Genomic DNA, 24,449 nt, shown 5'->3' with positions numbered 1-24,449 from the left:
CATATCCCCTTCAAATTGAAACGGTCGGTACGGTTGTCCTCGTTTCTTCCTCCTTTAAATTTCAAAACAATTCGTTAATTAAATTATTCATTAAATGAATAATTTTATTGCCGTCTATTTTTGAAACATCTTCAAACCCAACTCTGCACAGTAGGCCTGGGCGTTTTAATATTTGCGACATATGAAAATATGCTTCAAATATTAATATTGACAAGAAAAACACTACAGAATAACTGCAGTGTTTTCCAGGATGCTTTTCAATACTGGCTGTGTAAGGGTTAGAATAGAGTAGAAATAGAATAGAACAATCCGTATCAGGACTATGATTTGCTCAACATTCTGATGAAATCGTGCTCATGTTTCCAATGGAATCTTATCCAGAAGATGAAAATTCTGTTCAAAATTTTGGCGGAATTCTTGTTCAGTGTTTTGACGTATTCTTGCTCACGATTCCGATATTACTCCCTGCAGCATTGTGATGGAACCCGCTCAGAATTTTGAACATTTCTAGCTCATGGAATCCTGCACAGAATTCTGATGGAGCAGTTTCATATCTAAATATCATGATTCCAGAATTTAGAATACGATTCCGCTAGAATGTTATGTAGAACTTTGTCATAATCGCCCAGCTTACTGCTCGTTGAAGCTGTGTAGGAGCCAGTAGACACATTCAGAGAGCAAGCAGGTACCGAAGGCGACAGAGTGAAGCGATATACAGTGAAAACCCGTTTTTATCAGCCCCTTGGTGAATTTTAGGGTGATAAAACAGGGACATTGATATAATCGGGACATATATTTTTGTTTCTTTTTAAGAAACCGAAGCTTTTAAAGTATTCTTCTTTAGTCCCTAGATATAGCCTCATAACCCTTTCTGATTATTTGGTTTAAATTTCCCTTCTCCAAGATAAGAAAAGTATGCTCAAGAAAGGATTAACTCGAATTCAAGTTGGTTCGCCTGCTAGAGCTCATCAAACTACCAACTATCAATTTTCATACGAAGCTGATAAGATCGGGGACTGATAAAATCGGGTCTTCACTGTATAATGTTCCGTAGCGCGAGGGCTGTACTACAATGTGAGGTAATACAATAGCAATCAGTTGAATTTAAGGCAGAATAAAAGTTTTTGCTGACCATATGAATTCGCCCAGAAACTGATGATGCGGCAAGGAATTTGCAGGTTCGGACTCAAAACTAAGCTTTTCATCACCAACGAAATGATGGATTGGAAGAAAGAGTGTCTAGACAAATGCATACTATCCGATCCAGGTACAGTGAAATTCTGGCCAGATTTGACAAGGTACCACTACAGCTGGCAGGACCGGCGAAAGAGGTGACGAGTAAAGGGAGAGGATAGCAATAAATGTATGAAATTACGAGTAATTTAAAATAAAAACAGAAGCAAGTGAGGGCACTTGATCTTACGGGGTACTGGATTCCCTGGCCATATTGCATAATTTGAACACAAAAAGTTATCAAAATATAAAAGAATGTTAACTATGCTTGGATGTTAGTTATGTTTAAAAAGCAACCCATGTGTATTACATTTGAAAGTTTGAAAATATCGCAAAGATCTTTTAACAAATTTATTGAAGGTTTATGAGAGATCATCGAACTAATTATATGAATATTTTCATTAATACGGTGACTGTCGGGGGTGCGCGACGTTTGGCATAATGGACGTTAGGCATAATGGACGATTGGCATAATTCACAAAAATATAAAAATAATCGCAAGGCTTTCGTTAGAGATTTCACTTGTTTTTTCAAGTTACGAAAAAATGACGCTTTGCTATACTATACCTTCGTATAACTCTGTCGAGAGACTACAGACTCCTCGCTCTCACTTGAGTACTATGGCTCTTAATATTGAAAAATATACTTCACCTTTCAGTCCCTTGCTAATTAAATGCCGTTACCACATTTAACAAATTGACTAAATAGGTTTTTAACAAAAAAAAATGGGAAAAAATAATGAACAGACATTAAGTTTTGGATCTAATGGAAACTGGCAGTGTTATGTACAGGATCCACATTAGGCTGCGGATTCTACGTTTGTGACGATACCTTTTTCGTTTCGGTAACTCATCACAGTACAGGAATAAACTCTCTCTCACCTCAAAGAGTTTCCGTAAATATTTGTGATGGCATCGAGAATTCAGTCACTATGCTTAAAAATATGGGAGATAATCAACATAGAACCAGCAATATTCGTATATTCGTTGAATGAATAATAAAATGCATCATTCTTTCTTTCATGAGCTGTTCTTCTAGGTTATATATTTTCTTCAATTATACCTTGCATGCTTGAAGAACTAATCTAAGTTAATGCTTACATGCCCATTTTTTTCTATCGTTCATAGGGTTCAAGTAACACGAAAAACATGCTTTGAAAGCTGCTAAGATGGAAAATAATGAAGATATATCAAAATTTCATTTATCAACGCCAACTGTCAATACCTCTGGTGGTACTGCTCCAGCAGAGTTATATCAGACTAATAGCAATAACTTCAGTTCTAAGTTCTAATAGTCCCAGTTACTGGTCTACTTTGTTTTTGTGAGTAAATTCTGCCTATATCAAAAGTTTTAGCAATTTAAAAACGTTGTTGTTTACAAACAACATGGGCATCAAGGGGTTGATGTGCTTTATTCATACCTTAATACAAAATAGACTGATTTTAAACAAGAGTATTTAGCCTATTTTAGAGATGTGCAATTTGTTCTTTCGTTCATTCGATGTTCATTCGTTCTGCATCTTCTATTTGAGTGAAGACTTCTTGAGGTATATACAATAGAATAAAATGTTAATCGAGTTTTATCAGTTTCCAGAGTAATTCAAAAAATTTCAAACATTTGCGCTCTTACCACCCGAGGCTGTCACCACCGAAAAGTTATTTCCTTAAAGGATACTTCAATATGATAATTTATTGCTAACGTCCATTATGCCGAACATATATTATGCCTAACGTCTTTATTCCTAACGTACGTATGCCAAACTGGGGTACACCCAACTGTCGAAGCGCTTAGGCGCTTCTCCCAGATTGTACAATAGAGAGACAAGAAAAAATGACCCCTATCGGCCCACCTCTGAGTCGATTCTTAGTCCCACCAGGAGTATTTGCTCCAAATTTGAAGCAAATCGGACAAGTCTAACTACCGGACCAACGTGCCTGAAGTTTGTATGGGATTTTTCGAGAATTTACTTGGAAAACTAGCTCACATTTTCACCGCTAGGTGGTACTGTATGCATCGTATTATCACTGTAAGTGAAAATAAGAAAGATAATTTAATTGTCTACTACTTTGTCGAAGACTTTGACTTTGACTTGGATTCAGTCTTGTGCACAAATGACTTCCCCTGACAAAAGTGTGCCTCAAGGTGAGATGGATGTCGTCATAAACTTTACTTCTCGGCGGAGATTGCTCATCAGTGGGGCCCGTTGTGATCTTTCGGGCAAAAAACGAAAAAAAAACTTTAAAACTATTGAAGATTTCGGCCATGACGGAAATATATAAAATCGTCCAGATAGGCTGAAGGTGGTGGTAAATAGTCTGAAGTGGACACATAATATTGTTGACTTTTACGAAGGAGTACAAACTTTACGTACCAACAAACAAGGTCGAAATGGATGGAGTGGTTTACCATTCTAGTTTAAATTGCGCGGATCTGCCTGTTTGTTTTTAACGCAACGGTATATTGCGATATATTATCGGTATATTTCGTAGAAGTACATCTCTGTTGCTAGGTCTTGCAACATTCCCCGTACTTCTAGCGATTTAATCGATGGTTCGTTATCATTAACAATTAATTTTGGTGTTCTGTATATAGAATTTAATTTTGTTTTCCCTTTTATTACATCTGTAATTGATTTCGACGTTAATAGGTACTAATGTCTTAAATTTTGATAATTTATCTTCAATCGACAAAATATGTTTGGTTGTGATATTAATATCTATATGAACAATGTGTAAAGGTTTTTTGGGTCGATGTTGCATAAAAGAAGGGTTCTTCGTATTTTATGATTGATTTTTGGTATCGGTTGATTTCTACCATGTTTTCCTCGATACCGCAGTGTGGTCTTATGTGGGTGTAGACAGTGTAGGGTGGTAGATCTGCGAAGAAGAGCAAAATGAGGTAACAGCATTTTGCTCTTCTTCACATCGCAGATCTATCAGAAGTTTTTGTGAGAGGAAAACTTTGATGGTTCTGACTCGACTAAAATTATTTTTATAAACTGTTTGTATTAGGTTCATTGGCCTGTTCGAGCAGAAAATGCAATGTTTGCGCCATAAATCTGTTTTCGTTTTGAAAGCTGTTATCATCAGCGGAACTCTGAAAAAAGTTTAACGATGGTATATCTGAATACTTTTGGGAAAACTTGTACGAAGGTACCTTCTTTGTTATCCCCGATTTTAAGAATGATTTGGTTTGTAAATTGTGCAACCAACGACACGACCTCCCACTCTAAGAAATATGCCGAAATAAAAGGGTCCGAGTAATTTGCCGCCAGTTACTCGTACATTGACTCACCCCTCACGAATGATGAAAATTTTATTTCTCGAGCAACACTGCTTTGGTTTTCTTCGTGTGATTTGCGTATCCTGGCAATCAATATTAATAAACAAACAAAACTTTGAGCTAATGAAAAATCGATAAAACAGTCGGAATGAACTTGTGTGGTTGTTTTTGGTGAGAAATTATTTTGGAAGAATTCTAATGTGAGGTTGAAAATTATTGTTTAGAAAATTACTTTCGTTTCAGCTCTTAGTCATATGATGAATGTATTCATTTAACCGACAGCTTTTCTTTTTCAGCATACAAAAAATCAAATAACCAATGACGGCTCTGTTCCGATGTTTTGCGTGTCCAGTTATGAGTAATTTGACATCTTTTTGTACAGTAAACTGATCTAGAGATTTCCTGAGGTAATCGAACCTTCCGGAGTAAAACCGAATAAAACGCTGCGCAGCAACTTTGGCTGATTTTTTTAGTGATTCTACAATGGATTGCGGTCTTTTTCTACAGCGAATGTCATTTCACTGGTCGGATTTACCGAGTGCTACACCGGAACCGATATACAGAATTTCGGTATTACTGAATGATGATGATGATGAAATCGTGAACGAATTTCATAGTCCTTTCACGAGATACATTCTGCAGGACCGTGATCTATCTGGTACTGGTGACAAACGATCTTATAATGTGGAGTGTGATGAGATCATTATACGTTGACAGGCTTCTGAAAATAGAATCTTCCAGCAGGCAACTGTACACGATACTGCAAGGATAATATATTAGGCATGAAATGTATAATTTGAGAAACAAGTTTCTAATATTTGGAACTGTTCATAAAAGTTTCTTGTAAATTTGATGATACTTGCGTTTCGTTTTATATATTCCTTATAAATGTTTGGGAACCGTCGTGATGGCAAAAAACGTGAAGCATTTCGAAGAAAATAATTATTCTGAATGGATAAGTAGATAGATAATCGATTTATTTAGTTCACTTTCTCAATGTTAAATAGACGTATTTACCCATACTTATTATCTCAATTTATCTGCATAAATATTTGAAAAAATTCACACTCCGACTGCATGGCGCCAGCACTAGCAGCCTGCTAGTAGCAGGTTTGAATGCTTCTTATTGAAAATATCTGTATGTGTAGTGATGAATGAAAGTATTTAAAAATATTTGTTGTACATGATTAGCCATCCCTTCTCTTAATGTAATTCGTTGTGATTATATTTAAAGTGTACTCGAAATACTTGTGGAGTGGAATTGTCCCTCATTAAAAACCATGCCGTTATATCTATAGACCAAATTTAGCGAACAGTCTAGCATCTTTTACATAAACTATCCATAGTACATATTTTAAAACAGCGCGGCGTGCAGTAATATTCATCATATCGGAATCCTCATAACGCGTAAACAGTAAACACGCAATCATGGGCCCTATTCTCACAGTCACGTCACTTAGTGATAAGAAGGAAATTTACTAGAATAGACAATAGGGCCACATTTCGCTTAATTATTTTCTGCTCAGGTGTCACGTAGCTCTCGTCGCTGCAAAGTGACATCCGCTCCCGTCTGACCAGAGCCATCGCATGACAACTAAACCGGATGATAGCGAACTTGTTACTGCAGTCACACCGGCATCGCCCTATGAAAGTGCACGAAATGGTCAATCAATTAAATTGTAAATGAACACTTACACAAACACTGCCGATAAGCTCCTGTATCGTATCGTCCAGGATCAGTCGATCGATGTTCAGGCTATGAAACATCAACAACGCACGGCGGTAATTACTTGTAATTTATTAATCAGCAGAACGAAAACTTGTCAGTTACATAAACTTTGTATCAAGTCAAGGAAAAAAAAAATACTTGAACAATTCACCGGCATCGCATATTTTTGTTTCCGCGGCGGTGGCAGAATTTTGCTCGGTAATATTTCACATATCTTTTGTAGCTGTTTTTCACCTGAAAGTAGAGTAGAGCGCTCATTATTTGAAATGTCTGCTTTAGATTTTTTAAAGAAAACTTACTTGCGACATTTTTTGAAATAGTTTTGTTATTTCAAAATATTAAACCGTATTTCGACAAATCTCTCCTTCCGTGCCTTGAAAAGATGCCGACCAGTTCAATACATTTATTCGTGGTCATATTTTCACCAGCGTATCCAGGGTTACAGTTGATACAACAACAACAAAAACGATAGCAGATTCAACAGTGATGCTAGTTTTAAGCATTGTCCAACCAAATGTCAATTTTGACAGTACCAGTTACCTCAGTCACTGAGGGGTAGTCAGATTTGTGATACACTTTCCGATTGCAAGTGTCTAGTCGTGTCGTTGGTGCAACTGTGCAGAGTTTAAGTGTCGAATCATCAGTGTCAGTGGAATGGTGGGTTGCTGCATCTGATGATAAGTCGTTTTAGTTTGCGTTAAGGTACCATATCATAGGACAAAACTGTGTTGCAGTGAAAATATTCTAGGAACACTGTTGGTTATTTTTATTACTTTGACAAGAGATGCCAAGCAAAAATCCTCTATCATCATCAATCCTTTTTCATTGTTTTCATTCTCTATTTGATTCACTGTTCTATGACAACGCCTGGCAGTTGTCTGTGTTGAATCTGTCAACCAATTTCTCATCCTGATCCTACATGATCCTGTAGTACTGATAATGCTGTGTGCTGATAATCGTCTCGTAATTTTTTTGTCAATCTTTCCAGGAAAAGCTCACCTTGGATTTCGAAAAATCTTTCTCGTGGTGCCCAAGTTTCTTACATTGGTGAAATTTTAAACCGGTTTTCACTTGAATGTTAGTAAGTTGCCTGTGTAGCCGCTGCAAGCATTCGACTCCTAGTCTGATTTTTCTGGTCTGTTGATATTGGTAATTCAACATCGATCCAGCTGTTCCACAGATGCCCTTGTGTGGTACCTAACACATTGTGACTGTAGTATTGATCGACTAGTGAACCTGATACCGTGCTGTATCTCTGGTTAGCTGCTCATCTATTCGTTCGTTGAGCTTTTCAGCATATTCTTTTGCAGCATCCTTATTCAACAGTCATTGTTCGATCAGCCTACCGACGTAAATAGTTCTCTCTCAGCATATCATGGTTAGGATCGACGGTTTTCGGAAGATACTAACATCAGCGACATTAACGAAATAAGCATTAGTTAAAACCTGGTTGTTTTGAAAACAAACGTTTCACCGTCTCCGTTTGTGTTTCCGAATATTCTGCTGTACTAAGCAAGTATTACATATAGCCATTTATCTAGCTGCTGCGATATTGACGTTTACGTTGTTGCTGGTGATTCTGTGCAGACTCCTCTCCAATAAATTCTTCCTCTCCAATAAATGGACGAAAAAAATCTTCCCTACCGACCTTTGCATTGGCCATCCCGCTGATCAGCTTCACGCCATGTTGTATGCACTTTTCTTAGATTATGCCTACGCGTTTGTTGAACTCCCTTTCATATCATCGGGCTTGTCGTTCGTTTGTGCGTATGCGTTGATAGTTGAATAACTTGCTCATTTTTGTTTCAACAAGCCACTCAACTCATCATCACACTTCTATCGACGACTGCAATATATTTTTGACAAACCATCGCTTGGAACGGACACCCTATCATTATTACCTTTCGTCAGTTGCAATCAGTTATTAGATTGAATGTAGAAAATATATGTTCTTCGTTGGATAGTATTACAAATTTAAGCAGCCCAAAAAATCAATTGTTGCCTGCATCAAGCATAAGTTTCGATTATATGCTACCTTTAGTATTTTTATTCACCATTGAACATAGAGTTTTACTGGAAGCGGAAATACCGACAAAAGCATTTGTTCATTTTTTAGCACATCAGTTCCATTCTTTTGATATATTCCCTTTTCAATTAGCTCACTAGATAAACGGTTTGACAGCAATGAAATACAATTAATGTCAACAACTAAGCGAAACTATGCGTAGATGGCCATGGGATATAATTTTTATGCAACGTGTTTTCACACTGCAACAAACGAGCAATCATGAATGGTCAATTATGTCGGTATGTTTCATTTATTAGTTGAAATTGAAAAAATGCTTATCAAAATTGTTTTTTTCATGACAAAATTTGCTGTCGATGCATTGGTCCATGTATATACATAATAACATTTCAAGGGGTTCATTATTTAATTCTGACCACATTGCATCGAAATGCACACAGTGAATGCTAACTTTCACAAATTCCATACTGTTGCCGATATGAATGTAAACAAAAGGTTATTTTCATAAATCTTTCGAACAGGAAATTCCGGTTCAAGGGTCTTTTTGCTGGGTTCTGATGAATAGAAAAACTTCCTTCGAGTGTCACAAGGAGACCAAGGTGAGTATTATCTATTATCTATGTTATATGCTCCGTCAATCACTACGCACAATTGATTACACAAATCTGTTCAAAATAACCGTACTATGTTGTAAAAACAACTGCCATTTTATGTCTATTTTGAGGCAAGCGTACGAATGTTGCTTCAAACGCGTACGACTACTTCGATGTTTTATTTTTCGTGGGACAGGCCCGTAGCCAGGATTTTGTTTCGGGAGGGGCTTAAAAAGTTATGGTATAAATCTCTACAAACACATGATTACGGCGTAAAAGCCAAATGTCAAAACTAACTTTAAAGGAAAATTCCGGACAAACCGCTACTGGTCGAACACCGTTCACTGCACTAAATGCAAGAGAAAACTTTTCTCTTTTGTTTACTTCCAACATTTGTGATTGGCGAGTGACCGTTTGTCTGGAATGTTCATTCAAAGTGAACTTTGACAGTTCGCTCTTACGCCGTAATCATATGTTTGTCGAGAAATCTTTTAATTCTGATGACTTAAGATATTCGCTACAAACTACTACAATTTTTTTGAAATTTTTTTAATGAAAACAATTCGACATCTAATAGAATAGGAACACAAAAATCATAAAAACCTGTTCTTCGCCACAAGAAAGGCGAATTATTGATGTGGAATTTGATTTTTATTATTTATTTACAAGTTACAATATACTCTCGTTACAACAATGGATATTCTAGAGTTCAAAGTATTTATGAGCTAACAGAAATATGATAATCCTGGACGGTGCTGGAAAATCCAGGTTTTCTAAACTACACGTTTAAAAGGTATAGAAGCCGCTAAATCGAAATGAGTAGAAAAATATCCATAAAATGTTCGAACGAAGAAAATGTCGAAATTTGCAATAAATATTCTGATTTAGCAAGCGATTTGTAGATGCACAGAAAAGGTTCAACTTCTATTTTCTTGATCTAGCGTTCTATTACCAGTTCTATGGCATCATGCTAATACATTTTTATATATTCTATTTAAATTAAATTATTTTCCAGACTGGCCTTAGCCTGACAGATCAGAGCCCCAGTCTGGAAACGTTCTTGGTGATCAATGGGGTCAAAATAAATATTTCAATGATTTAATCAACTAAAGGAAACTGCTCAGAATTTAAACTATTATAGAAAATTGCCCAGAAATTGTCTAAAAATCGAAAGAAAATCACTTAACACTGATTACTGATAGCTTCTTATTTACGTAAATTTGACACCATCAAAATAACTATAAATACGAATAAGCTCAATAATTTCAACATCTCTTGCTTCCGGCACCTGTAACAGAATTCATCGCACTTTTATCCTCTTTGTGGAAGAGTAAGTTGTAAGGCCCACGTTTTAAGATGATTTCGGTGACACTTTCTAAGTCAATTCGTCACTTCGTTAAACACATATATTCTATTCTATTCTATTCTATTCTATTCTATTCTATTCTATTCTATTCTATTCTATTCTATTCTATTCTATTCTATTCTATTCTATTCTATTCTATTCTATTCTATTCTATTCTATTCTATTCTATTCTATTCTATTCTATTCTATTCTATTCTATTCTATTCTATTCTATTCTATTCTATTCTATTCTATTCTATTCTATTCTATTCTATTCTATTCTATTCTATTCTATTCTATTCTATTCTATTCTATTCTATTCTATTCTATTCTATTCTATTCTATTCTATTCTATTCTATTCTATTCTATTCTATTCTATTCTATTCTATTCTATTCTATTCTATTCTATTCTATTCTATTCTATTCTATTCTATTCTATTCTATTCTATTCTATTCTATTCTATTCTATTCTATTCTATTCTATTCTATTCTATTCTATTCTATTCTATTCTATTCTATTCTATTCTATTCTATTCTATTCTATTCTATTCTATTCTATTCTATTCTATTCTATTCTATTCTATTCTATTCTATTCTATTCTATTCTATTCTATTCTATTCTATTCTATTCTATTCTATTCTATTCTATTCTATTCTATTCTATTCTATTCTATTCTATTCTATTCTATTCTATTCTATTCTATTCTATTCTATTCTATTCTATTCTATTCTATTCTATTCTATTCTATTCTATTCTATTCTATTCTATTCTATTCTATTCTATTCTATTCTATTCTATTCTATTCTATTCTATTCTATTCTATTCTATTCTATTCTATTCTATTCTATTCTATTCTATTCTATTCTATTCTATTCTATTCTATTCTATTCTATTCTATTCTATTCTATTCTATTCTATTCTATTCTATTCTATTCTATTCTATTCTATTCTATTCTATTCTATTCTATTCTATTCTATTCTATTCTATTCTATTCTATTCTATTCTATTCTATTCTATTCTATTCTATTCTATTCTATTCTATTCTATTCTATTCTATTCTATTCTATTCTATTCTATTCTATTCTATTCTATTCTATTCTATTCTATTCTATTCTATTCTATTCTATTCTATTCTATTCTATTCTATTCTATTCTATTCTATTCTATTCTATTCTATTCTATTCTATTCTATTCTATTCTATTCTATTCTATTCTATTCTATTCTATTCTATTCTATTCTATTCTATTCTATTCTATTCTATTCTATTCTATTCTATTCTATTCTATTCTATTCTATTCTATTCTATTCTATTCTATTCTATTCTATTCTATTCTATTCTATTCTATTCTATTCTATTCTATTCTATTCTATTCTATTCTATTCTATTCTATTCTATTCTATTCTATTCTATTCTATTCTATTCTATTCTATTCTATTCTATTCTATTCTATTCTATTCTATTCTATTCTATTCTATTCTATTCTATTCTATTCTATTCTATTCTATTCTATTCTATTCTATTCTATTCTATTCTATTCTATTCTATTCTATTCTATTCTATTCTATTCTATTCTATTCTATTCTATTCTATTCTATTCTATTCTATTCTATTCTATTCTATTCTATTCTATTCTATTCTATTCTATTCTATTCTATTCTATTCTATTCTATTATATTCTATTCTATTCTAACCCTTACACAGCAAGTATTGAAAAGCATCCTGGAAAACACTGCAGTTGCACTTTAGTGTTTTTCTTGTCAATATCAATATTTGAAGCATATTATATGTAATATGTCGCAAATATTAAAACGGCCAGGCCTACTGTGCAGAGTTTGTTTTAATGATGATTCAAAATTATACGGTAATTAAATTATTCATTTAATGAATAATCAAAGTAGTCAATCCTTTTGAATTTCGAAAGAGGAAGAAACGAGGACAACCGTACCGACCGTTTCAGTTTAAAGGGGATATGATAAATCGTTGGGAGTGACTTGGCTAAGAAGGTTAATGTCACTCCTTTGGTCCTTTGGGATGTATTTACACTAATCTGTTCAGTAATTGGGTTGTTTTTTTTTGAATAAAAGTAATTTGCTCTAATTGGAAAGCTGTAATGCTTAATTACAGGTTTGTTTTACCACGGTTTCAATTAAAGCAGTTGCACCTAACAAAGACGTAAGGGTCTTTTGAAAATGAAAAGATCAGAGCGCAATTCCGCGAGTTGAGTGAATAGTAAATATAGAAGAGCTGTTCTTGAGTCGATTTCAAGTTATTGATTCATTTTTCTCTCTTTTCTCTGTAATTTCTGATCATCTATCTCAATTTATTCCATTGCAAACAAAAATAAAACGAACGACTTTCACATACATGAAATCGAAATCCCAACTTATTGGTTTATAGATTCAACCAGTTACAACATTTTAGTCGCTCTTCGTGATTGCTACTGATATCTGTTCGCTGTATCGTCACGTCATTTTCAAACTTACATAGACATTAATTGGAAACCATAGATAGCGACTAAAATGCTGCTTCCGGTTGCAATATTATGTTCATTATGGTTGATTGATTAATACGTGATTTAGCATCAATTGACATCCTATAGAAGTTGAGAATACAATTTCGATAGTTACCCGGTATACGTTTCTGCATATCTGCGAGATTAGTAACACACGAGTGTTTATAATTCGTGAGCATATGAACAACACCATAAATCCGCTGATCTATGATTTTTTGGCTTGATTATTCTTTCACGTTTTCCTTGCCTATCGATTGATTGTTAAAAATATTAGTGTATAATTTAAAAACAGTTAGTTAAATAACTAACTTTATTGTGGTCAACATCTAGCATAATATCTCAGTTTTGTTAAACGTGCGATCACCAGCGATAAAATCTCATTTTTGGAGAGTTTTTGTGCTCAGTTTTCTATAAAATTTTTTCGTTTTTGTTAAAGACGTAAGCTATACGGAGCCGTGGGTCTATTATATATTTCCATAGTGTAAAGAATCAAAATGATAAAACGTTAATGGTTGCCAACAGATCTCGTGCGAGCGACTGGCGTTTGCGTGTAGAAACCTGTTTACTAGGCTGAGAAATATGTTTCCTAACAAACAGTACCTTGGAGGTCATTAATTTCTACCTCGTACACTTCCATGTCATCATCGTGATTACAGCCATATTCGTGTTGGCGAAGATTTGATTTCAACCTCGTTTCTTGCCCTTGAGGGTCACGAATGTGGACTTCCTCTATGATGGTGCTGGCTGTTGCTTTTGAGAAACTTGACGCAACTTTGCCGTCAATATTACCTGAAGTGCAACCACAAATTTGCCAAATGTTTGTGGTTCAGGTAGTAGTATTGGATACTATGGATGTATAAGGATGATAATGATAATATCGCATCATATTTTGTACGTTCAGGGGGAAGTTAAGGAGAAATGAGTCGGTCCACCTAGATTCTCACCACACAAACTTTGTCCTAGATGTGTCATTTATAATGAATTCCATTTCTTCCAAATGTGACATGAATCTTTTAATGGCCACGGTGCAAGTAAGCGGTATCAGATCTTGTAGCCGACATTGATTTTATCATCGTCCATATATATGAGGTTCGCAAGGACGTGTTACAAGTTTTTATGCAAAATGACATGATAGAACTCGATAAAGGCAACTTCCGTAAGCATAGCCCCCATTTTTACCTTCAGCAAATATTTCACATCACCAATGTTCGGTCTTATGCAAAAAGACCGGAAGCCCACAGCCTCCGTATTTAGCTGGAGCACCACCTCTTGCTTTTGCGACTCACTCATCTCGACAGATTACCACAGCAAGAATGAAAGTAACAGTTTCTTTTGTATCTTCCAACGAGTCACACAATATGAAAGGAACTGTTTTTGTCACACTCAGTATACTGAGTAGGTATCGTGACCAGTGTTGGGTGTTCGAAATAGCAATCCTCCTCGACATTCTCTTATTAAAAAAGATACAAATTTGTTAAGAGCCACCGAAAAACATGTTCTTTCTTAAATTTATCTTTGGAAAATTAAGGGGGGGGGGGTTGCCTTTAGCCCTCTGGCCACCCCTCTGGCTATGTGCCTGTCGTTGGATGATAAAAGTTGTGTTACTTTGTAAATCAGTACAAAAAAAAGTTCGTGCCACGAGAATCGGTAGCGTGATAATAAGGTTGATTTCATACACAAGAATACCACTCCATCCAACTGCTTGCAATGCCGTTCAATCGAAAGGCATTACGTAATCATCAATCGAAATTTAAAGAAAACTCGAAGACGACTCAGGACGCTGCTCAAATGGACCCTGAGGGAACGAGCTCAGTGTGTGGTAGATGCACTATAAAAATCCTTCATTTTGACCAAATTGCATTTTTCTTACGACCAATCAATCTCCAGAAGCAGCTGGTTTTAGATATTCGGGTTCTAAGTGGACCAGACTTTTAAAACTCAGAACGTCGTTCCTCTGTTTTCTATTAGTCTGACACGGCGTGCGAAAATGATTTGCCTTTTCATTGAACGCAGTTCGGAGTTCGGATTCTACAACCTATTTTTAATTCCTATAGGATGTCTATAACGATGATGCATGGTGTGTTCAAATACTGATCTACGTTATGTTCTCAAATAAATAAAAACTAGCAAAAATATCATTACAATTTCGTGAAATTTCTTCGCCAACGATTCCATCGTATTCAATTTTAGTTGAGTAAAATGATAAATTAACACGTCTGTCTGTAAAGCAAGCATAATATGTTCAGATTCCGCCCCAAAAGACGGTACCAATCCAATGAATCATACTACCCATTCGCATCCCGCCCGTCATCCCGGTGAAAGGATAAACATCATCAGCAACAGCGAAATTATGCTGCCACATCCGAAAAGTAGTGCAATCCGTATCCATCGTTTCCCTTCCCCCCGCCACAGTTTCCCAGCAGCGCACAGACAGAGAGCGAGTCCTTTCCCATCGCACCACTACCCCAACACAGACGGATACCGTATTGTATTCCTTGAAAATTGAATCTGGGCTAGGGATTTTTGCAGACTTGTTCTGCTGCGCAGGCGCGCCCATCGCCGTCGTCGTCGGCCGTATTGTCTATGTTTCGAATTGCAAGGTCGGCGAACGATTGTACATAACATAAATGTTGCGGAAATATACTCCGCGTCGTCGTCGTCGTCGGCCAAAAGGATATGCTTGCGGTATCATAGCAAGCCAGGCACACTGTGGTGCACTCTCACTGCCACTGCCACTGTCATCACCATGGGTACTGCATACAGCATAGTGTCAGGTGGGGTGTTGGGAGGGGGCGGTAGGTGTTGTGTAAATAAGAGCGGTGACTGTTCGTCGGTCGGCTAGAGGGTTCGGGGGTCTGTCTGCTGCACTCATCCTACCGATCGATGCAGGCCGTGCTTTTCCCTAGCAGGCGATGAGGGGTGGCAAAAGTGCACAATTATGCCGTGTAGGTACTGTGTATGTACGTACCTACTTGTTCCTGGCTTGGCACTTGGCAAATGCCAGGAGTAGGCATAAAAGGAGTGTAGTAGGCCATAGACGTGGGGCGACCTCCTGGCAGTGTGTAATGTTGCTTGCCCGTCCATTTGTTCTAACATTGTACGAAGAAAGGGGTGGCTGGCTGGCTGTCTATGTTTGCTCTTTACTGGTCTGATCCAGAGTATTCTGCCGCATTGACCCCCTCAAACTTGGTTCTAGTAGACGGTGGTTGGTAGGCTTAGCACAGTAGGCCTTGAGTGCAGAAGGACAACCGAGGATCGGGTGCACAGGGTCGCCGGCTTTCCAAAGGTTATGTGCCGCCACTCAACGACAATCTTCCGACTGGGGCAGTGTTGGTAGATGTAACAGTTTTTCATTGGTAAGTGTCAAACGAAGGTATAAATAGTCAGCATAAATTTGGATGGAAAGGAAAAAGACAACCAAAAGTATCTGCTGCAAATTTGAACGATATGGGACAAGTCTTCTAAATTTATCCTATAACTGGTTGCAGACTAAATAATGCCACAATTGAGTAATTCCCTTCTTTACTACTGCTTCACTCCATTTTTCCCTGAAAGATTGAAACGGGGCCTCAAAATTGAATCGTTAGAAGAATTCTACTTCTAAAGATACACAAAACAAGAAAAAACAACCGCATCAATCAAACTTGGCCACACTGTCATCGCATTACCTCTATAGCGATTGTATGCGCTCTGCGTAAGGCCTACTACGTTGTTATGCTGCTTCGCTCCAGTCAGTGGATCAATATTCCTCCATTATGCACCATGTCAAACAGCAACAACTGGTGAACTGGTGGTGGGACGATGGTTAAGTTCAACTAGGTAACGACGTCGACGTCGTTGACTGATCAAACTGCACAATCGTCTGTCGTCATCGTCGCCATCGCCGTCTGCTTCGATTTCGTTTCCCTACCTGTTTCTGCTTGTGTGCTGTCTACACACCATCGTTAAAACGACATGGATTGCTATGTTGTTTGCACAGGTTAAAATCGCCCATGAGTCATAACAATTGGAAATTTTTAAATAATTTGTCGATCCATCCCTTCTACGCTGTCTACAGTATTGAACATAGCAGTTAAATTGCTTCGTACTATTATGGGGAAATTCAATTGAGTCAATTGAGTGGGATGAGGGTGCTTTCCTTGTAGTTTATGTGCCTACTAACATAGAATCTAAGGAGATAATTAGGTTTCCTGAAAATATACATAGTTGTTGTAAATGGACAATTTTTCTTGTATTTGCTAAAAACAACTTCGAGTAAAATTAATGGACTGATTGCATTTTTATTAGCAAATTTCCAATACCATTTTCCTATTCAATTTTATATGCTTTCTGTTACTCGAGAACGCCGTACCAGTCTATGGTGAATCAGTAAACAATAGCCTACTATTGTTTTGAGTTTTGTTCCTATATAGTAGTCACCACTGAAAGAGAATCCAAGTAAGATGTATATTTTTTTTCTACAAAACGATTTACAGCAAGTATAAACGACAGATTTTTCTCAACAAACAGTGTAATGTTTCTTTTTCAAATTGTACACTGGGGAGTCTGGCAAATATGGGAGGGTTCCGACAAATGAAGGAGGGATGAACAAACTCCAAGATTCTCCCTCTGGCCATCGTAGATTGGCAGTGACATACTTAATAACGTGACGAGGTGTAGATATTTTTTTTTCATGCCCTAACAGCCCAAGAATATGGCGAAGGGAAAATTGCTTTTCCGTCGTCATGTTTACTTTCGCTATCGAATGAACCTTCGTCTATCTTTTAATTATTATCGGGATGGTTGAAATACGATGCCATTCGTGCATAAGAAAATGATGCTTCAAATGAATTCAAGGCTATATTATGGGGAGGCTGTTTATGTTGAACTAGGTACATATGCGAGGAATTGTTTTATAACCTCGCAATAACATCATTTTGTAATACAAACAAACACCATGGAGACAAAATATCACATGGATGTTGTACTTCATTATAATTTTAACGAGTCCTGTGAACTTGGGGGGAGAAACTTCAATTTGTCAATAGCTTTATCGTCTCGAGACTCGAAGATAAAATAATTCCTATATTTTTTCAAGTATCAAAGTGTGGATGATGTGCTAAAACTTACATGGCATTCATCTACTTCAGCTTGAAACATTCTCCGATTCGAAAAAAAAATCAATTAAACTCCTGAAAGGAATCTGCAAGTTGATAACATTATTTTAGATTATTTTCCCAAGTACTGTTACCTCAACTCTGGAAATTTTACTTGTGTAGACAATAGGCATAAGGAGATTGTTCGCTTCTACAAACTGACCCTACCAACGCGCCGCCGGTGTGAGCCAACATTTCACTCACCTATCGACAATCTACCCGTATCTCACCGCTATTGAGAAACAATCGAGGCGTTATCAAACGTGCCTCTCGAGATGCTGGGCAACGATCACCACCGATCAGTGCATGCTTACCCACGATCGAGGGGACATCGCGTCCAATTTTACCCTTTACGATAAGATTAAAAATTAGATTAAGTTCAATGGTGTTTTAATAGTTTAATATATGTTTTATGGAATAAATTTAGTGTTGTTCGCATGAGGTTTTATAACTAAATACGTGTAGTATGTGACTATATTCGAGTGCTGTTAAATTTCGCGATCGATCAAGATCAATAGCACCTGCTAAAGCCATCCTCTACATTCCAATTGCGGCAGCCACCGGAGCTAGCAAAGGTACAGATTCGGCGCGGAGAAACTGTCGGTCCGCCTATCGGACACTTTGTCCACTAATCACCACGGCTATCGACATGGTCCTTCGGGCCGGATAGACGTCGATAGGAATCATCCGTCTACCCGGACAAAAGCTTCATCGCGTCGTATTAAAACAGAATGGCGGACGCGCCATGGTGAAACCGCATGCTGCTAAAAATTTAATAAAAGGCATTCACAATGCCTCACTAAGGTGAGTGCGGTTCCATTAATTTAATTTACCCTAATTTTTCTACCGGGTCTAAATTTTTATGTGGCTATACTATTATCGCGCGCTGATCATCGCTGATTCACCGAGAGAATTTCACGCATAACCAACAACTGCAATCAATATCTGGGGACGTATATTATTTTCGGCTATTTTGGGACATCATACACTGTTGACTAATCCCAGCAAATCAGTGCTGGTCGAGTTCGGGAGGAGTAGCAGATATATTTTCAAGGCATTAAATTTGCCTCAATCAGGTAATTGAGGTTCCTTTCACATTATCCCGCCCTTTCGGTCTACGCGGTCTTTTGCTTGCAGGCGATCTTTTCTTAAATGTCGGCGGTAGAGCGGAAACTGCGTGGGTTGAAAAACCGAAAACGCAGTATAATAACATCATTCACATGCATTACGTCCTTCGTCAACAACTTCCAAGCAGAGCGGGATGCAATCGAGGTTCCGGTCCGTTTAGAGAATTTTGTGGCGTTGTGGAATGAATTCAACGAGGTACAGGCCGAATTGGAGAGCATGGAGGAATCTGAGGAGACTATGGAGTCATACCTGAAGGAACGAACAGAATTCGAGAAGGCATACTACCGTGTCAAGGGTAAGCTGCTGCTTTACAATAAACCCAACACAGATCCTCAAGACTCTCAGCATCGGCTTCAGGAGCCATCCTCGCACATGCCCCACATAAAATTGCCCGATGTGCGGCTGCCTGTATTTAGTGGAGATTTCGAAACATGGCTCAATTTCCACGACCTTTTCCTGTCACTCGTTCACTCCTCAGCGCACTTATCTACAATCCAAAAATTTTACTATTTGCGTTCCTCTCTGGCGGGCGAGGCGCTCAAATTGATACAAACAATTCCCATCTGCAATGAACAATACCCGGTGGCGTGGAAAATGCTTGAAGACCACTTTTCAAATCCTCGTCGACTAAAACGCACTTACGTGCAGTCCCTATTCGACTTCCCATGCATGAAGCGAGAAACGGCTTCAGAGTTACATTCACTCATCGAAAAATTTGAAGCTAACGTGAAAATTTGCAAGCAACTTGGAGAGCGCACCGAGCACTGGGACGTATTGCTTATTCATTTACTCAGCACTCGTTTGGATACGGTTACAAGGAGAGATTGGGAGGAGTATGCTGAGATGAATCAAACTACGAAGTTCAGCCAGTTGATCGAGTTTCTTCAACGCCGAGTGAATGTTCTGCAAACGGTAGTCTATAAATCTGGAGAGACACAACAACAGCCGTCAGCTGTAAAAAAGCCAGTCATGCAACGTTCTGGATATTATGGATCAGTACAAGGCAACTCGAGTGGCTGCATAGCGTGTTCAGGTCCACATTCCCTCTATCAATGCGAAACATTTTCAAACTACGCCACACACGAGAAAGAGCAATTTGTGCGTCGAAACCAGTTGTGTAGGAATTGCTTACGTAGAGGACATATGGCGAAGGATTGTAGTTCGGAAAGTAGCTGTCGAAAATGCCGTGGTCGTCACCATACCCAGCTATGTACAATCCAGAGAACCGAGAGAAGTAGTCAAGCAGCTTCGATTCCTTCACAACTAGAACACTCAAATCCAACAACGTTACCTACCAACCAAGGCATAGTTTCTTCTACACCAGCTGCACACACGGGGGTAACAAGTTGTAAAGCGCATGGTGAAGGTACGAGCAAGATTTTGTTGGCAACAGCTATTATTATTCTAATAGATGACAACGGGCATGAGCACCCAGTTCGTGCGCTGCTGGATTCGGGAAGCGAATGTTGTTTTGCCAGCGAGAGAGTCAGTCAGCGAATGGCTGTTCGTCGCAACAAGGTAGATCTTCCAATTGCGGGCATAGGACAATCGTCAACGCAAGTACGGTTCAAATTTCGCTCGACATTGAAGTCTCGGATTACGGCATATACGGATGAGGTTGATCTGTTTGTCCTCCCAAAAGTGACAATCGAATTACCTTCCCTTGCCATTAACACATCTTCTTGGGCCATACCGACAGGAATTCAGCTTGCGGACCCTTCCTTTTACGAACCAGGTGCGATTGATGTCGTATTAGGTGAAAGAAGTATTTTTCGACCTTTTTACAGTGGCAGGTCGAATTCCTTTGGGGAACTCTTCACCCTGTCTCGTTAATTCTGTGTTTGGCTGGGTTGTTTCTGGAAGGACGGCACTAGCAACCGATCATACATCTGTGACATGCAACGTCGCTACCATGTCAGATATACATCGTTCCATGGAAAGATTCTGGACTATTGAAGATGATACATCGCCAGCGTATTCACCGCAGGAAACATTCTGTGAGCAATATTTCCGCGATACAGTTACCCGTGATACCGACGGTCGATACTGTGTTAGATTGCCACTAAAAAGAGAAAACTTAAACAATTTGGGAGATAACAAGATCACCGCATTCCATCGATTTCGTCTCATTGAGCGCCGATTGAGCCGAGACGTTAAGCTTGCCGACGAGTATCGAGGATTTATGGAGGAGTATGTACAACTCGGTCATATGAAACTAATCAGTGAAGCTCAAGCTGAGATACAGCCATCCTTCTTTCTTCCCCATCATCCAGTTATTCGAGAAGAAAGTAGCACTACCAAGGTTCGGGTCGTGTTTGACGGTTCTTGCAAGAGTGCAACAGGCCTCTCGTTAAATGACGTCATGCTGGTAGGTCCAATAATCCAAGAAGACCTGCGCTCCATAGTCATGCGATCTCGCCTACATCCGATAATGTTGATCGCTGATGTCGCTAAAATGTTTCGGCAAATTCGACTGCACCCCGAAGACACTCCGTTGCAGAGAATATTTTGGCGATTTTCACCATCTGAGCCAGTTAGCATGTATGAATTGAAGACAGTTACGTACGGCACCGCTTCAGCACCGTACTTGGCCACCCGCGTTCTTCAACAGCTAGCAAATGATGAGCAGCAAAACTATCCCGTTGCAGCCAAAGCCACCAGCGAAGATTTTTATGTGGATGACTTTCTCTCAGGTGCTAAGACTGTTGAGGAGGCAGTTGAACTGCGTGTTCAGATGGAAGCAATGTTCGACTCAGCAGGTTTAAAGCTTCGTAAATGGGCCAGTAACTCGTCTGCTGCCCTAATGGATGTACCAGAAGAGGATCGAGCACTGCAACAGACCATCGAGTTCAGTATGGATCAAACCATCAAATCACTAGGATTGCATTGGGAGCCGCATACAGATCGACTGAAATATAGGATCGAAACACCCTGCTTTGAACCTTCCAAGACAGTAACCAAACGCTCTGCACTCTCCTGCATAGCAAAATTATTTGACCCATTGGGTCTAGTGAGTCCGGTTGTAGTGACAGCTAAAATCTTTATGCAGGCTCTGTGGAGTCTAAAGGGCGAAAATGGAAAACCGATCGACTGGGACAGAGAATTACCAGAACCAATGAGGGAGAGGTGGACATCGTATTACTCTCAGCTACCTTTGTTGAGTGAGCTCCGCATCGAACGAATAATTTTGATCCCCAATGCGATTGCAGTTGAACTCCATTTTTTCTCCGATGCTTCGGAGCGCGCGTATGGTTCATGCGTCTACGTTCGATCAATAAATGCAGTAGGCGAGGTGAAGATAGCTCTTCTGACTTCGCGATCTAAAGTTGCGCCATTAAAACAGCAGTCAATACCACGTCTTGAATTGTGCGGGGCATTGCTTTCGGCAGAGTTGTACGGGAAGGTATCAAAGGCGTTGCGTGTTTCAGCAAAGGCATACTTTTGGGTGGATTAAACAACCGTATTGAGTTGGCTGAAATCCCCTCCATCTACCTGGACTACCATTGTTGCTAACAGGGTTTCGAAGATACAGCATGCAACTCAAAACTGCGAATGGAATCATATTGCTGGGTCAGAAAATCCAGCCGACATCGTATCCAGAGGGCTGCCTGCAAATGATTTGCTGGAGAGCAAACTGTGGTGGCAGGGTTCACCGTGGCTTATACAACAAAGGGAATCCTGGCCTGTTCAAGTACTCGGAATGGTAGATAGGTCGGAAATATTGAAGGAGGAACGGAAGACAGCCTTAGTAGCTGCTCCTGCTACACCTTCGTTCATCGAGGAATTTGTTGCAAAGTTTTCGGATTATCAACATATGCTTCGAGTTACAGCCTACTGTCGACGCTTCGTAAATAATGTTCGGGATAAAATCGTGTGATTTCGATTTGTCTCACAACAGCTGAACTTCGCGATGCAGAATTGTTGCTTATCCGTCTGGTTCAATTAGAAAACTTCCCGTCGGAATGGAAATCACTACAAGAAACGCAAACGGTCAGCTCGAGTTCACGCCTACGTTGGTTTCATCCGATGCTCATGACAGACAATGTTATGCGCATTGGCGGACGTTTGGGTCGGGCTACAGTTCCGTTCGACTCAAGGCACCAGATCCTGCTGCCGGGGTCGCATCACTTCACGAAACTACTAATTCGATGCTATCACCAGCGATTACTACATGCAGCTGTGCAGCTTTTGACCAATACACTTAGACTTCGTTTTTGGATACTTGGGGGTCGTAGTGTCTTGCGTCGAACCATACACTCGTGCATCACATGCTTTCGAGCCAAACCGAAGCTAGTCGAACAATTTATGTCCGAGCTGCCTTCTCAGAGAGTGACCGCATCAAGACCGTTCTCAATCGTCGGCATTGATTTTTGGGGATCAATTTATCTTAAACCTCGTCTCCGTCGAGACGCCCCACCGAAGGCATATGTAGCAGTGTTTGTGTGCTTTTCCACAAAGGCCGTGCATATGGAGTTGGTCGTTGACCTTACTACAGTCAAATTTCTTCAAGCTTTCCGTCGTTTTGTCTCCCGTAGAGGCCTTTGTTCGGATGTATGGACAGATAACGGCAAGAATTTTGTCGGTGCGGCCAACGAGCTTCGGAAAATAATGCGCAACGAAGACTTTAAACAGTCGATGGCCCGCGAATGCGCTGACAGCGGGATTCGCTGGCACTTTAACCCACCAAAGGGTTCTCACTTTGGCGGCCTTTGGGAGGCAGCCATAAATTCCGCGCAGAAACATTTCATCCGTGTTCTGGGTGACACGAAGGTCGCATTTGACGATATGGAGACCCTTTTAACACAGATCGAATGCTGCCTCAATTCACGTCCCCTTACGAAGCTTCATGAGGACCCATCGGATTTGCAAGCTCTCACTCCAGGGCATTTTTTAGTCGGAACGGCACTCAAATCTGTTCCTGACACCGATTACGAATCAATCCCTTTCAACAGGCTGCACCAATGGCAGCAAACCCAGAAGATATTCCAAGACATCTGGAAGCGATGGCACGTCGAGTACCTTGCATCCCTTCAACCACGTACAAAATGGTACAAACCACCTGTGAAGCTGCAGCCAGATTCGCTTGTCATCATTCTGGACGAAAATCTTCCACCAATGCGCTGGCCAATGGCGCGTATCCGCGATGTGCATCCTGAATCATGTCGAAGTGTGAGCGTGAAAATTGTTGCATTTGTTCATGTGTCTTTTGCTCCTCTTTAGATGAAAAGCAAAAAAAATAATAACGTTAATTGAATTTGTTAAGTTACTCGAAATACAGTAATTCGTCAACTGAAACTAACCTTTAACCCATTTATAAATATTCCAGTGAACCAATAATTTTCATAGTAAATTTATTATTTTCTCTATGCAAAACTTGTATGTAACTCGATCTCAGCACATACGCCCCGGAACGGATAAACCGTAGACAACGAACTTCACAATAAGTACATCACCCTTTTGT

At 38.7% G+C, this 24,449-nt stretch overlaps 2 protein-coding genes across 2 annotated transcripts; both read left to right on the top strand.

The window, feature by feature from the left end:
• Positions 1-19,012: 19,012 nt before the first annotated feature.
• Positions 19,013-22,865, top strand: LOC131693727 (uncharacterized). Its single transcript, XM_058981811.1, has 3 exons — positions 19,013-20,723; positions 20,776-22,234; positions 22,505-22,865. The coding sequence occupies exons 1-3, from the start codon at positions 19,013-19,015 to the stop codon at positions 22,863-22,865; spliced, it is 3,531 nt and encodes a 1,176-aa protein (XP_058837794.1).
• A 731-nt stretch (positions 22,866-23,596) lies between these two features.
• Positions 23,597-24,208, top strand: LOC131693714 (uncharacterized). The gene has a single exon (XM_058981792.1). It carries the CDS (start codon positions 23,597-23,599, stop codon positions 24,206-24,208), a length of 612 nt encoding a protein of 203 aa, XP_058837775.1.
• The last annotated feature ends 241 nt before the right edge of the window (positions 24,209-24,449 follow it).

Source organism: Topomyia yanbarensis, chromosome 3 (genome assembly GCF_030247195.1).
Source record: "Topomyia yanbarensis strain Yona2022 chromosome 3, ASM3024719v1, whole genome shotgun sequence".
NCBI lineage: Eukaryota > Metazoa > Arthropoda > Insecta > Diptera > Culicidae > Topomyia > Topomyia yanbarensis.
The sequence above is the reverse complement of the archived record's forward strand: the minus strand, read 5'-3'. Positions and strand labels throughout refer to the sequence as shown.